The sequence below is a fragment of the Castor canadensis genome, chromosome 4 (assembly GCF_047511655.1).
Source record: "Castor canadensis chromosome 4, mCasCan1.hap1v2, whole genome shotgun sequence".
NCBI classification, from domain to species: domain Eukaryota; kingdom Metazoa; phylum Chordata; class Mammalia; order Rodentia; family Castoridae; genus Castor; species Castor canadensis.
Window position 1 is genome coordinate 153,034,602 of NC_133389.1, and position 16,095 is coordinate 153,050,696.

Sequence of the window (16,095 nt, forward strand, 5' to 3'; positions counted from 1 at the left end):
ATGAGTAGATGAAAAGCAATAATAAAGATTGGGGAGAAATTAATGAAATGGAAATTAAAAGAACAAAGGATCAATGAAACAAAGAGTTGGTTCTTTGAAAACGTAAATAAGAATGGCAGCCTCTTAGCAGAACCAAAAGAAAGAGAAGACCCAAATTAATTAAATTAGGAAAGAAAAGGGAAAAATTATAACAGATATTAATGAAATCCAGAGAGTCATTAGGGAATGTTTAAAAAAATTATACTCTAATTCTTAGAGCAATAATGCAAGAGAAAGAAAACAGATACAAATAAAAAAGGAGGAAGTCAGATTATTCTATTAGCAGATGATATGATCCTATACTTAAAATTCTCTATAAAGACTTCACCAGAAAACTCTTAGATCTGATAAACACTTTCAGCAAAGTAGCAGAATACAAAATCAACATGTAAAAATCAGTACCTTTTTCATACACCAATAGTGAACATTTTGTGAAAGATATCAGGAAAACAATCTTATTCTCAAAATAAGTAAATAAACAAAATACCTAGAAATAAGACTTAACCAAGGAAGTGAAAGACTTTTATGATGAAAATTATAAAACACTGAAGAAAGAAATTGAGGATGACACTAGAAGATGAAATACCTCATGGATTGGCAGTATTAAAATTATCAAAATGTCTATATTACTAAGAACAATTTACAGACTTAGTCCAATCTCCATGAAAATTTCAATTACATTCTTCACAAAACTAGAAAAAAACAACTCTTAAAATTCATATAGAAACACAAAAGACCCCAAAAAGCCAAAGCAATCCTGAGCAGTGCTAGAGGTATCAAAATACTGGACTTCAAATTATGCTACAGAGCCCTAGTAAGAAAATCATGGTGTACTGTGGTTTCTCTTCAGATCCTATAAATCTTACACCTTTTACAAAAACCTCATGGTACTGAAATAAAAACATGCATGTAGCCGAATAAAATAGAATTCCTAGAAGTAATCCCATGCATCTATAGTCATCTGATTCTTAAGAAAGGATACATTGGAAACAAAACAGCCTCTTCAACAAATGGTACTAGGAAAACTGGATATCCACATGTAGGATTCTGAAACTAGATCCCTACTTATCATGGTATACAAAAATCAGTTCAAAATGGATTAAAAAATCCTTAATGTAAGACCTGTATCTTTGAAACTACTAGAGGGAAAACAGTTCAAGATAAAAGCATAAGTAATGACTTTTGAAATAGGATTCCAATTTCCCAGGAAATAAGAGCAAGAATTGACAAATGGGATTGCATCAAATTAAAGGAAACATTTACCAGAATGAAAAGACAGTCTCAGAATGGGAGGAAAAATCTTCACCAGATAGTATCCAGAATGTACAAATGACTCAAAAAATTAAACATAAAAACAAAAATAATCTGATCAGTAAGTGGAGAAATGAACAATTTTTCGAAAGAAGTAGTACAAATGGCCAATAAGTATATGAAAGGTCAACATCCTTAACCATCAGGGAAATTCAGATCAAAGCTTCATTGAAGTTCCATCTTACCCCAGTCAGAATGACTCTTATCAAGAATAACAACAACAGCAAATTCTGGTGAGGATGTGACATGGGAAAAGGAGCATTTATACACTGTTACTGGTAATGGAAATTATTCCAGACACTATGGAAATCAGTTTGGAGGTTCCTCAATAAACTAAAATTAGAACTACCATATTTATGATCCAACTACACTACCTCTAGGTATGCCGCTGAAGGAATCAGAGTCAGCACATAATATAGCACCTGCATACCCATGTTTATTACAGCACTATTTGCAATAGTGAATTCCAAGTGTGGAATCAGCCTAGTTGTCTGTTGGTGGAAGAATGGATGAAGAAAATGTGGTACAATGGAGCTTTATTCAGCCATAAAGATGAAAAATTATGTCATTTTCAGGAAAAATAGATGGACTAGAGGTCATCATAAGCAAAATAATCCAAGGACAGAGCTACATACTTACGTACTTGTAGCTGTCACATCTATTACCTATAATCTCCTGTTTTGTGACAGAAATAAAAGAATCCCTTTTAGATAGAATTCTATTCTACATTTTAATTGAGCTTTTGAAATAATAACGTTATCTGTCATTTTCTGCTTGTTTGTTTTGCAATATTGAGGATTGAGCTCAGGTCCTCAGGCTTGCTAGGGAATTACTTTATCATTTGAGCCACATCCAGTCCCATTTTCTGCTCATTAAATGTAAAGTGATTCTGTTCTGCATCTCTGACATAAAAGTTAAGGAAGAAGAATAATTTATTTGAAAGTATTCAGTAATATCTATAATTTTATCTTTATAGTATTTATATTTGCATCTTGTTTCAGGAATTAGATTAACCCACATTTAAAATATTGAATGTTGAATACTGCATTTAATTTTGCCCAGCATTTATTAAGCATCTATCATGTTTGAGATGTTGTCCTAGGTATTCAAGAATCAAAAAAATGACAAAGACTTATCTCTGGCTTTAAGGTACCATATACCCTAGATGAGTAAGACAGACCTAAAACAGCCATATGTAACCCAATATAGAAGGAAATGAGCACTAAATAATTTGCTAAGGAAAATGATTAAAGAAGATAATTAATGCTGACTTAGAAACTCAGGAGAGACACCAGGAAGAAAAAATTTAAAGTAGAGGAGGGGTGGTTCCATAGAAAAGCAAAGGGTAGTAACTGCTAAATGGGAATAGCTAAGCCTTGGCCTGGAGTTGTTTATAGTGCATGGTATGCAGTCTATTGTAGCTTCAGCCCAGCATGTATGAAGGAGCATGGTGAGAGTTGTTTTAATGTAATTATGGAATTTTTCCTTAAAATTATTTTGAAGGAACCACACCCACCTAGATTATCAGCAGAAGAAGCAATACAGAAGCAGTCCAAAACAGACACTTCAGCACTAAACCTATTTCAACACCTTCCTGAACTCAAGTCATTTTTTATAGAGGTAATATTTAACTCAGTAATATCGAAGAATTTTTTCTCTGAAGTCTATACACCTGAAAAGTTTATTTTTTTTCTTTAATGGAGTGGAGTGTTAATTTAAAATAGTAAATTATATTGTAATAATTTGATCTTGTATTTTTAAAACACTTAGTAAAAGCTTTTTTGCTGCAGAATAGTAGTCTAAACTGTTTCTCTTAGCTTTCTACTACTTTTCCTGACAAGAAAGTATGAGTAATTTGATTTAAGATACTTTTTGTGACAGTCAAGTTAATATGTAGAGAAAGCTAATATTTTTATTTAAAACACTCATTGTAATGTCTTCTCATCTATAAAATATTTTCCAAGAAAGTTAGATTGATAGTATTAGAAAAAATGGTCAAATAAAACAGGAGTAATTAATGTTGTAATTGAGAGAATACCTTTAAATTTTAAAAATTACCTGTGTGAATATATGTAGTAAAATGAATAGTTTAGAATGTGACTATGAAATGCATTTATACCTATGAATTTGGTTATGACATAATATTAACTCTTCTGACAAAAAGAAAAATGAAGATAGCAAGTTAGTAATTTAAAAATAGTTTGGGGACATGCACATAGCACAAGCAGTCCCTCATGCAATGCACCGAGGTTGGCCAACATTTTCTTTAAGGAGCAGATTGTGAATATTCTGGGCTTAGTAGGCCATGAGCAAAATTAGTGATATCATATAGGTGCATATATAATACCTAAAATTAGCTATCTAAAAATAGAAAAATCATTCTTAGCTCACCCACCACCTACAGAACAGGCAGTGGACTAAATTTGTCTCACAGGTTGAAATTTGTAAAATCCTTCATTAGAGCATCAGTATAATATATCTTTTATGTCCAATACCATGGGAAAATGTTATAGAGGTTTTTTGATAATTTACTATGAAAATTTGAAAATTTAATGGTTAAAGCTTTATAATGAGTTTTATTCAGATAAATGTGTTTTAAGTGCCACAGTATTTTATGTTTTGAATTTTTATTTTGACAGTATTGGGGCTTGAACTAAGGGCCTCAAGCTTGCTAAGCAGGCACTCTACCACTTGAGCCACTCTGCCAGCCCTAGTCAGTATTTTAATATGGATGTATTTTCACATTTGTGTGACCACTTCAAAATTAATACATCATTCTTTTCCTAGATTCATGTTGACTGACAAAAGTTACTTAATGTTTAACAGCACAAACTCTACAATGTTAGTCATTTACCAAAAATATCTGAGTCAATTGCCTAGAACTCAGAACATACAGAAATAATTTGCATAAGTCATGACTAATTCTCAAGATGTCTGGGGATCACCAACACAGGTTCAGTGATTTGTGAGAAAGACTCACAAGAATTAATGTAGTTATACTTAGGGCTAAGATTTATTATGGTGGAATGATTCAAAACAACATCAGCAAAGGCAGAAGTCCAAGGGAAGCCAGACACAAGGCATGCTTAAATTCTGCCTGTAATGAAATATGAAAACTTTTTTTGTTGTTGTTTTCAAAGGGACTCAGTACTCAAGGCTATATATAGCTCCTCTGCCTAGCATGTACCAAAATTCCAGAAAAGTAGGTATTCAGCATAAACCAGATTGTTTTTATACAGTATAAGTATAGTGAGCTACCCTTACCATTTAGGGAAAGTTTTATGTCATTGTAAGGAACTGTTTGCCAATCAAGGGCCAAATTTGGAAGCAGACCTTTCTAAGGAGAGCAGTCTCAGGTCTACTGTGTTAACTGTTTACTGCACATAAGACAACCCTATTTTTCCTATAATCTGATGGATATATAATGTTACATTATATAATGCTGATAGAACTATTTCCATCATGCCTATTATTTGAGACACTGCTTTTATAAAATAATACATTCTGAATTCCATCTCTAGATCCAAGTGACATATTTATCCCTTTCTATGTGCACCATGTTACTTGGAAACTTTTCCCAAGAACATTATTTGGAGTGAGCAAGATAAAGAACACAATAGATATCCTTGTGTACTAATAACTTGTTGGTCACTTTTCATCATAAAGAGTATATGGAGAAACACTTCCTAGGTGTTAAAATGGTGAAGAGAATGGAGGTAGTAGTGAAAGCAAGGGCTTTAATAAATGGATTTTTTCAAATACCATTCTCATTTAGCCTTGTTCAAGTGCAAGTCATTCTGTATTAATTCATAATTTGAAAAGTACTAACATTTTATAATTTTGTAAATTACAATGAATTTTATGTTATTTTATATTACAAAGCTCTTAGAACGGTATTTGGTACATAGTACGTGCCCAATAATGTTATTTACTTAATTAATACATGTGAGGTATCATTTTTGAACTATTTTCATATCAAGGAACTAAGTTAAAATTACTGTTCTCTTTCATAATAAGATTGTGGTAACTGTTTTGAGAACCATATTTTCTCATAGTAATATTATGGCTTTCAGGAAGTACTTCAGTTAACAAAGTATATCTGTTTTTTAACATTGAGACCCAAAAGTTTTTCCTATAAATTATAACCAATTTTCCTGTTTAATTTGTTTGAGAAACTTATTTGATCTATATTTTCTACTTTATATCATGTCAGTGTAGCAAGGGAAAAAGAAAGATTGCAAATCCCTAGCTGCTCCTTAAAGCCTAGCTCTCTGTTTAACAGCAGAGTAGTGGAATAGAAAAAGGTAATGGGTTTCACAAGTGTCAAGTATTCCATACAATCATGGTATATAATTCCTTTCCTACATTTTAAATTAAATGACTATGTAGCTCGATAGAATAAATTGCTCTATTGCATGTATCACCTTATTTAAAGAAGTAGAAGTATTCAGTAATTTGTACCTAATAAATATAAGCAGAACCAACCACTAAAGAGCTTTTATTTTCTAGGGGATTAGTGATGGTATTCCACTACTAAAGGCCATTGTCCCCAAAAATCAGTCTCGTTCTTTTATGTCTCAAGGCAGCCCTGAGTTACTGGTAAGTTGGTTTATTCCTTTTTCACAGTCATGTCTATGTCCATTACAACTTACCAAAAAATGAGAAATAAACATTTTTAAAGCCATTTTAAAAATAGTAGTGAAAATTTTTACAGAATTTGATGAAGTACAAAAGTATATCTTCTATTTTTATAGTTTTGCAATTACTCTAATTCTAAAGTTTATTTGGAGAAATAAATAAACTTTAAATGTTATATAAGAAAAATAGGCCAAGGGGGAGAAACAATGGGGGCAGTGTAACTAATGTACAATGTAATGTACAATTCTAATTAAAATTATCATTACAAATCCCCCCCATATAGTGAATATATCCTAATTAAAACAAAAGAAAAATAGGGGCTAACATCTCATATTTAAATTTATTTTAAAACTATAATAATGATAATTGGAGATAATACAGAAATTTCTAAGGTATACATCCAGAGCACTCCATTGTATTTTGTATTGCTTTTTCATTTAATCCAACTAGCAAACCTGTGAGATAGTCACTATTATTATTTCCTTTCTATAAATTAAGACATTTTGAAACTCAAGTAGCTTGCCCCAAATCGCAGAGCTAGCAAGTAAGGGATCTGGACCCTTGCCATTTTGATAAAACCAAGGACTGTCTTATTCGAAGTTTGTCACTTAGGAATGAGAAAAATGTGATATGGCACAGTGAACAGTAGAGACTCCAGAATTAAGTCTATTTTTGTAGTTTTGAATATTGTGTCTGCTTAGAAAAATTTCCAAAAAGATATACAGAAACAATAAGTATCTTTTCACTGATGGAGTCCTGTGATTTTTCCATTTTAATACCTGTTTATTTATTTATTTTGTGTGTGTGTGTGGTACAAGGGTTTGTACTTGGGGCCTCTACTTGAGCCAAACCACCAATCCTTTTTGCTTTTAGTTATTTTTGCATAGGATCTTACCTTTATTCCTGGGTAACCTGAACCACTCCCCTCCTATTATGCTTCCCACCTAGATGGGATACAGGCCCCTGCCACCATGCCCAGCTTTTTTATTGATTGAGATAAGGTCTCTAGAAATTTTGTTCAGGCTGGCCATGATCCTCCTGATCTCTTCCCCCAAGTAACTAGGATTATAGGCATGAGCCATCTCACCCAGCAATACCTATATATTTTTTTAGGTTTCCTGATGGGCAGTAGGGTGTTATGGGGGGGGGGGGTAAGTAACCTGTTTTATAATTGGGGGAGTAAAAAGGCTTTCATTTTCAAAAGAACATATTAACTATGACTATGACTTAAGGAGACCTTAACAGATCATCATAATTTGTACTGATTTATGTTCTAAATTATGTATGTCATATATTTGTGGTGAGACATGCTTTTGAATTTCCTCTGACTGGCAATTAATAGATGCTAATAAGCTTTGAGAAATTATGAGGAAAAATAATCTTACTAAAGAAGGACAGCTCTTCTTATAATAAGATACAGAGTTTTTTCCATTTGAATTCTTTTAAGATTTGATGGAGTTCATGTGTTAGGTGCACTGCTCCACAGCAGTCCCCAATTGATAGGTGCAGCATCCTGTGAGCATCTGGTTATTCTTTTCTGCTTTTGGACCTTGAGGTTTCATATGTTCTTTCTCAGGTCACAGTGAGCATGAATTACGTTATTGGAACCCATGGATGGCTGCCTTATGACAGAAACATATCTAATTACTTTACATTCATCAAGGACCAAACTGTGACAAATCCAAAGTAAGTAAATGAACACTGAAAACTTAACAGCTACAGCAGGTCCCTTATGGCCAGGCAAAGCAACTAGATTGATTCCCTTTTTTTTTGGTGGTGGTGGTGGTTTTGGTGTTTGAACTCAAGGCTTTAGTGTTTGCTAGGCAGGCCCGCTACCACTTGAGCTACACCCATAGCCCTTTTTTGCTTTAGTTATCTTTCAGGTAAGGTTTTTGCTCAGGTCAGCCTCAGACCATGATCCTCCTACTTATGGCCTTCACATGTAGCTGGAATCACAGGCATGTGACACCTTACACAACTTGTTCAGGTGTTGTCTTTCTAACTTTTTGCCTTAAACTTCTAGCTGGCCTTGAGCAGCAATCCTCTCAATCTCTGCCTCCCAGGTAGCTGGGATTACAGCCATGTGCCACAGCCCCTGTCCATTTCTATCATTTTCAAAGTAGTGTTTTAGACCCAGATTTTCTTTTCTTCCAATAAGGCTGAATTTCAATAGTAACAGCTACATAAGCAAAAATTACATTAGGAATAATAAATGTGATTGTAATTTTATCTTACTTTACTATTTACAAATAATAATAAGTTACCATGTGTTTTATGTAATAAGAATCTAGTGTTTATCTTAGTTATTTTTCCAAAGTTTTATTAGGATATATTAACTATACAATTAATTGTGATATTTACATATATGCATATAATAGACTGTGATCAAATTCACCTCATTGCTGTTCACTTTTTAAACCCTCTTCCCCCTTCTTTTTTACAATTTTTAGTTTCATTATGCTATTTTCATACATATTTAATAGGCTTCCATCATATTTTTTTAATCTCCAAAAGTTATTCTAACTTAAGGTGGCATTTTGCTCATTCTAAGTTGTCTTAGCTATATGTTTGCTTGTATTTTTTTCTAGCTAAATACATTTTATGTTGCTTTGAGGATCACATTGCTTCATATACTTGAAATCTGGTTAAAATGATATAAGTGTTATCATTGTGTCTTTTCTTCTTCAATTAGAATAAAACCCCACAAGGTTCGGAGGCAATGGCCTTTCCCCCTTTTCTCCCTCATAGAACTTAGTGCTATTAGCTTTGCACAAAGCATATTCTAGCAAATTAATATTGAACAATAAAGTTCTAGAGCTGAAGTGTCAGAATTAGCCTTCATTTTCTTTATACACACTAAAGTGTGTAATTACTTTTGTCTTTCTGCAGAACCTAGATTGTATAAGCCCATAGGTATTTCACTTGGAAGCAAATAAGAGCCACATGCTTGCTTTGGTTGGGATGGAAGACAGTTGTCATGATGTCATGAGTCTTGTTGGCTACGAGACTGACTTATCTCTGTACTTCACCTTGTATAGGAGATTACTGGTTTTAGTTTATTTCTGATTTTCCTATTCCTGGTATATTCTATCTTGTTGTTCCTAGAAGTTTCTCATTTATTAATAGATATTACAAATAAAGCTTTTGGGACTTTATTTTTCTATTTATTTATTTTTTTGATGGTACTTGGCATGGGTTGAACCAGGACTTCACACTGGTTCTATACCACTTGAGCCACATCTCCAGCCCATTTTGCTCTGATTATTTTGGAGATGGGGGTCTCACAAACTATTCGCCAGTGTTGGCCTTGACCCACAATCCTTCTGATCCACCTGACACCCAAAAGGGACTTTATTTTTTAGAGGTTTTTAAAAATAGTCAACATCAGTCTAAGTGATCCTTTAAGGAAAGTCTAATACTTAATTGTGTTTACAGAACTCAGCGTAGTATGAATAGTCCTTTTGCTCCAGGGCTAGAGGTCACTTCTAAGCTGTTTGTAGTATCACATGATGCAAAGTTGCTCTTCACTGCTGGACACTGGGATAACAGCATTCAAGTGATGTCACTTACAAGAGGCAAAATTATCTCACACAACATCAGACATATGGGTAAGGATTAACTTTTTTCAAAAATTTTTTTCTGTTTTTTTCAACTATATAAAAGTAGTTCATATTCCCTATAAAACTGTCTAGTGTGTTGAGAATATACTAAAACACCTTCATTGTGTATAGATGTTAGGCTGTCTTTTTACAGCCTAAATTGCTGACAGAAATAAGGATTTTAAAACAAAATAACAATAAAATTTATCATCGTTAAATAATACATAATTGCCCATTACTCTGTTAACAGTAAAGAAAGAGAGAGAAAATTGTTGAATGTAGTTTAATCTAGCACATTTTATTTTCTCAGTCTTCCATATAAGAATAAAATGCTGAGTCATTCTTTTCTAATAAGCTTGTTAAGGAATGGAAATGAAGTCTCCTGAGCTAATTCTATTCCAGTGATGTCATTGGCTCAGCAATTTACGATTCAGGAAAAATATTTGAATTTATACCATAATACATGTACTGTTTTTCCTTAAGGGTACATATTCTGTAAGATTGCAATGCCCGAGGGGAGGAGAAGGTGAATAGGATGAGAGGGCAGAGAAGCACCTCCATTACCTGGGATCCATTTCAAACTGTCCGTCCTTCTCCCAAGATTTTGATAGCCATTCCATGCACCCCACATTTGTATCTCACTCTAAAAAACAATTGTCTCCAAGAAAACTCTCCTAGGTGATTTTGAAACTGCTTCTTTTCTGTCACTACCACTGTTTTACAATGCAATTCCTACTCCTCCTTGTTAGAAAAATTGGTTTAGTAATAGTTTGAACATTAACTAAAGTTGCCTTCAAAATTGTTTCAACAAAACAAAACCATTTTATTTTATTCATTTTTCTTTCAGATATTGTGACTTGCTTAGCTACAGATTACTGTGGAATACATTTGATTTCTGGTTCCAGAGATACTACTTGTATGATATGGCAAATAATAAATCAGGTAGTCACACATTGAAATGTTCTTGGTTTAGATTAGAGACAGATCACAAGAAAACTGTGGTGTTTTACAAGGGTAATGAATTTTTCTCTGGCAGTGAGTGACTTTTTGAGCTCTTCTGCATTTTGTCACGAGCATTCTGTCCTATCTCAATCACCATGTTTGTTTGTTTTATTGATTTATTATCTTCATCCCATTATACCCTATTACTTTCCAAAAATTTCTAGCAGGATCTGTTTTACAATCCTCCCCTTGGCATCCTTCTAAGAACAGAGACATTCTTATATATAACCACGCACAGCTGCCAAAGTCAGAATGCACAACATTTATACAGAACTATTCTCTGACCCACACAGTTTGTGTTCTAATTTTGCCAATGATCACAGTAATGTCCTCTGAGGCTATGTTTCTCTTTATTTATTTGTAGTTTTTCTCTTACTTTGTCTTGATGTAATCTATCAAGGGACTTCATAGATTTGAAACATCCTTGAATTTCTATAATAAAACCACGTTACTCATGGTGTATTGCTATTACATTTTAGTAGTGTTTGTTGCTAGTACTTAAATTTCTTCTCTTCTCTCGAGTGAAATAGATCAGTTTTGTTCTGTCTTTATCTTGTTTAATACTGGGATATGTAACCTTTTAAAAATGAATTTAAGAAGTGTTTATCTTTTTCTGTAACTCAGATTGTTTAAGTAATACAGGAATTGCTCAATTTGTAAGTTAGGTGAAGTACACTAGGCACACAGACTGACCCTTGTAGGGAAAGACAAATGTGTCCCAGGTAGCAGAGTCTACAGAAACTCATGCACACAATATAGCAACAGATAGAAGACCTGAGCAGCATTCCCAAAAATAATCATGAATAAAACAAATAACATAACAAGTATTCAAATACGCCTTAGCATATAAAGTAGAATACAACACAAACATGCTAAAGACATAAAGAATCTTCTCTTGAAACAAAGCATAGAAAAGAGGAACCCTCTATAATAAATTTCTGTTACTAGGGAAACATAATGTATATTCAATAAGATAGGAACTCAAAGTGGAAATGTTAAGTTTAGCATAGTAAAATGAAAAGGGATGACACAGAAGAATCAAACTGAGATTAAAACCAATACCACTACAAATGTAAGTAAACCCAAAGCAGAAACAACAAGAAATAGATGTAATTTGACTGCAAACCAAATTATGGAAGTTAGAGACAAATCAGCATAAAGATAATTGAGGTCCCTAAAGCAGAGATTCTAATAAGTGGGAAAGAGAAAGTGTTCATAGATGTAGAACAAAAAGTTTATCTGAAGTTAAAGAAGGATAAATCTATAAATTTAAAGGAAAAATAACCTGGAAAAATTAATCCAAGACAGTCAACATCGAGATCATTCAGGTTAAGTTTTTGAAGTTCAAAAGTTTGAAAGTAATTCAAGAATTCAAGAAAAACATAAGACTGAGTATTACCATGTATAGACTCAGTGGTTTTTAACTACCTACAGTATTACTTTGTTTTGTTACTGCAAATTTTAAGTACAGTATAATTCTTGTTATAAAAAACAGCAAAAAAAAAAAAAAACTCTTGACCTTTGTTCTTCCTTTTTAATATTAGGGAAGTACTCCTTTGGGTTTAGCATCTAAACCTTTCCAGATTCTTTATGGACACACTGATGAGGTACTAAGTGTGGGCATCAGCACTGAACTGGACATGGCAGTGTCAGGATCAAGGGTAAGATTTCACCTTTAGAAAAATACTATTTTTTTCTGTAAATTCAGTAGTAATGGTTATATCTAAAGGTTTTCTAAGGGAAATAATAAAAGAAATTTTATACCATATTTATTTGGGATATTGCAAAAGTATAGTAATGCAAACAGAAAAAACATAGAGACTGGATTCTGTTTGAGATTTTTTATTGGTCATATTAGTTAAGGGAAGTGAGTATTCTATGAGATAAATACTACTAAAAATTTTAGGATTGGAATTTTTCCTAAGGTACATATGTCGTTGATGGAATAGTCATTTTCTCAGTTCCCTTCCCACATTTTCTTATCTAGATGCTACTTTCTTCTTTTTTGTTGTCTTCCATGTTCTGAATTTCCTGTAAGTAGGATGGCACTGTGATTATACACACCATTCAAAAAGGGCAGTACATGAGGACTTTAAGACCACCTTGTGAGAGCTGTCTGTTCCTGACCATTCCCAATTTGGCTATCTCTTGGGAAGGACATATCGTTATCTATTCCAGCATTGAGGAAAAGACCACTCTCAAGGTACAGAATGCTTGTGTGCAGTAGTATAGACTACCACTAGCATTTCTTTCCCTCCCTCATTTTATTATTTATTTAATTATTTATTTTGGTGTGATTGAAGTTCAGACTCAGGGATTTTTGTTTGCAAAGAAGGCACTCTAACACTTGAGCCACACCTCCAGTCCATTTTGCTGTGGTTATTTTGTAGGTACGATCTCAAACTGTTTGCCTAGGCTGGCCTCTAACTGTAATCCTCCTGATCTCAGCCTCCCAAGTAGCTAGGATTACAGGCAGGAGCCACCAGCACCTGGCTGAGAACACCATTATTGTTTTTGGGGGGGTTTTTTTGGTGTATTTTTGAACTCAGGGCCTCACACTTGGTAGGCAGATGCTCTACCATTTGAGCCACTCCAACAGCCCTTATCTACACTTAAATGCAGTCACATTTTTATTCAGAAAAAAATTGGTGGTGGCAGGGAGCACACTTACTAGATAGGCAGTCTACCACTTGAGCCCCACATTTACACCTTTTTTGCTTTAGTTATCTTTTTTCAGGAAGTGTCTCACATTTTTGCCTAGGACTGTGCTCAGATTATGGTCCTCCTTACCTAGCACATCCTGCATAGCTTGGACCACAGACACACACCACCACATCCTGATTGTTGGTTGAGATGGGATCTTGCTATCTTTTTGCCCAGACTGGTCTTGAACCATGATCCTCCCAATCTCCTGAATAACTGTGATTATAGGCACGAGCGCCCACAGTCTGCACTCCAAAATTTTTAGCATTCTGTTTTAGTCATTGCTTTAACTGACAGTGTAAAAACTCAGCTTTTATTCAAGATCTTTAAGTTTTCCTCATCAATTCTTTGCAGGATAAAAATGCATTACACCTGTTTTCTATAAATGGCAAATATCTGGGATCTCAAGACCTGAAGGAACAAATATCAGATATATGTGTAATTGGAGAACACATTGTCACAGGCAGTTTACAGGGGTTCCTGTCTATAAGAGATCTCCACAGGTAAGTTTTAAAAATTATTGAATTATCACTTCAAAAAAGGTAGCAGTACTTCTATCCTAGAATAGACACCAGGAATCTAAAATTTCTTTTATCACTTACTGTAAAAATTACCCCTTTTCACAACTATGAGACAATTGAGTGAGTGAAAGTATTCCTGGATTAGTGAAATATATATATATGAAAATATGTAGAAATATATACATTATTTATATTTTACCACAATTAAATTTTTAATATGTAAAACCAGGAAAAAGCTTTCATAATGCCAAGCCTGGATTCTGGATTTGGAAATTTGTTCCAATTCTAGCAAACTAAAGGGTTTCTACATTTTGGTAAGACAAACTATTTTTAAGGTTAACATATTTGTGTGTGTATATAAAATTGGTGAGTAATCTTCTGTTACTTAACCCAGTGAAGGAAAGGGATATTTAAGGAGTGTGTATGTTTGGCGTTCTTTATATTTACTGGCTTAAATACACAAATTACTATTTTTCCTTATGCACCCCCCAAATACATTCTTTTCTTCTCTTCCCTTAAAAAATGTATTGAGATTTATTTATATCACCCTGACTGTCTTGTCACCCTCCCCCAATCATTCTTAAAAATTTTTCCTGATCTAGAGTATTTACCTTAGAACATCTATTATCAGATTCACTTCTATGCCAAAATCTCCTCCCTATTTTTATATTTTCTTTATTTTTGCCTTTTGTTCTGTGGTAGAGCATTTCAATTATGTATCTCCAAAAAATTTTTACAACCCTGGTTTTAGGGCACTGTTAGGAGAAAAAAAATGAATGGAATCGTTTAGCACTTTAGAATATATCACATATATGTATATATTATACTTTGTTTCCTAATCATTAAATAAACTCAGGCATTTATCATAATCGAATATCAGACAATGCAAATTAACCAGTTTTATTGACCTCCAAAGCACAAACATACATGTATTTTTTGAGCTTTTCAACTTCCTTATCCAACTTTCACTTCCTAATCAACAAGGTGAAAAGCATTTAATAAAAAAGCCTATAATCTCAGCACTTGGAAGGCTGAAGCTAAAGGATCAAGAGTTTGAGGCCAGCCTGTGCTACATAGTGAATTTAAAGTCAGCTTGGGCTGTAGCAAGACTCAGTCTCCAAAAAATCAAAATAAACAAAAAGATAAGAGAAATACTAATATCTGTGTTCTAATTAGGACAATTTAAGAACCAAATTAACTGGTATTGGTTATATGGGCAGAGGAGTTTATAAAACAGTAAGAAGGCTGGTGGAGTGGCTCAAGTGATAGAGCACCTGTCTAGCAAGTGCAAGGCCCCGTGTTCAAACCCCAGTTCTCACTCCCCCCCCAAAAAAAAAAGAAATTAAAAGCCAGGCACAGGTGGGTTATGCCTATAATCCTAGCTACTCAGGAGACAGAGATCAGGGGGGTCACAGTTCAAAGCCAGCCTGGGCAAATAGTTCCGTGAGATCCTATCTCGAAAAACCCTTCACAAAAAAAAAAAAATAGGGGTGATGGAGTGGCTTAAGGTGAAGGCCCTGAGTTCAAGCCCCAGTACCACAAAAAAAAGAAAGAAATTAAGAATTACTGAGAACTTGAGTATTCAGAGGAGTCTTTTTGAAAGATTAGTAGGAAATGAAATGGAGATAGAAAGGGGGAGGCCTTCTTACGGAAATGAGAATAGGCAAGGAATAAGAAAGTGATACACAACCAGGCATAGTGATGCATACCTGTAATCCCAGCACTCAGGAAGCTGAAGCAGGAGATTACCATAGGACACTGGCCTGGGCTACATAGCAAGACCTTGCTCAAAAAGAAAAACAAGAAAAAAAATGAAGCCTAAAGATACAAGAATAACAAGGAACATGATGTGCACTATGCTAGATTTCAGGCATATTTTCTAGTTAATGTCCACAGAGAATCCTACTTATTTTTTCCTAACTTTTTCTCTCACCTTTCCTCTGATCCCACCAAGCAACCCTTTGTCAAGGGAACAGAGCAAGGCAAACATCGTTTGCCTCAGGTAAACAATGAATCAGAAAGAGAATTTTTAATAGAATGGATTACAAAATTGAAGAGACAATGTAGGGTTCTCTTGAGAGTAAAGAAAATAATTTTTATGTATTAGGTTGATGGATGACTTATTAATATTTTGTTTTATTACATGTTTAGAAGAAAAACAGATGTTGAGAAAAGAAAAGAGATCTATTGATAAAGTATTTTTTAAGTATTGCTATAAATGTGGTTCCTTATGTAAGTTACTTAGACTGTCTGAACCTGAGTTCCCACATCTGTAAAATTGT

At 33.8% G+C, this 16,095-nt stretch overlaps 1 protein-coding gene across 14 annotated transcripts in view; it reads left to right on the forward strand.

Annotated features, from left to right (window-relative positions):
- Positions 1-16,095, forward strand: part of Nbeal1 (neurobeachin like 1) — a 205,019-nt gene that overhangs the window by 177,313 nt on the left and 11,611 nt on the right. For 13 of the 14 annotated variants that reach the window (XM_074071453.1, XM_074071448.1, XM_074071455.1 and 10 more), the window contains 8 exons: positions 2,854-2,970; positions 5,860-5,949; positions 7,565-7,674; positions 9,424-9,596; positions 10,435-10,529; positions 12,134-12,250; positions 12,631-12,792; positions 13,647-13,795. In XM_074071453.1, the coding sequence (XP_073927554.1) occupies positions 2,854-2,970; positions 5,860-5,949; positions 7,565-7,674; positions 9,424-9,596; positions 10,435-10,529; positions 12,134-12,250; positions 12,631-12,792; positions 13,647-13,795 (1,013 nt within the window). The remainder of the gene's footprint in view (positions 1-2,853; positions 2,971-5,859; positions 5,950-7,564; positions 7,675-9,423; positions 9,597-10,434; positions 10,530-12,133; positions 12,251-12,630; positions 12,793-13,646; positions 13,796-16,095) is intronic. The other variant, XM_074071459.1, reaches the window with a different exon arrangement.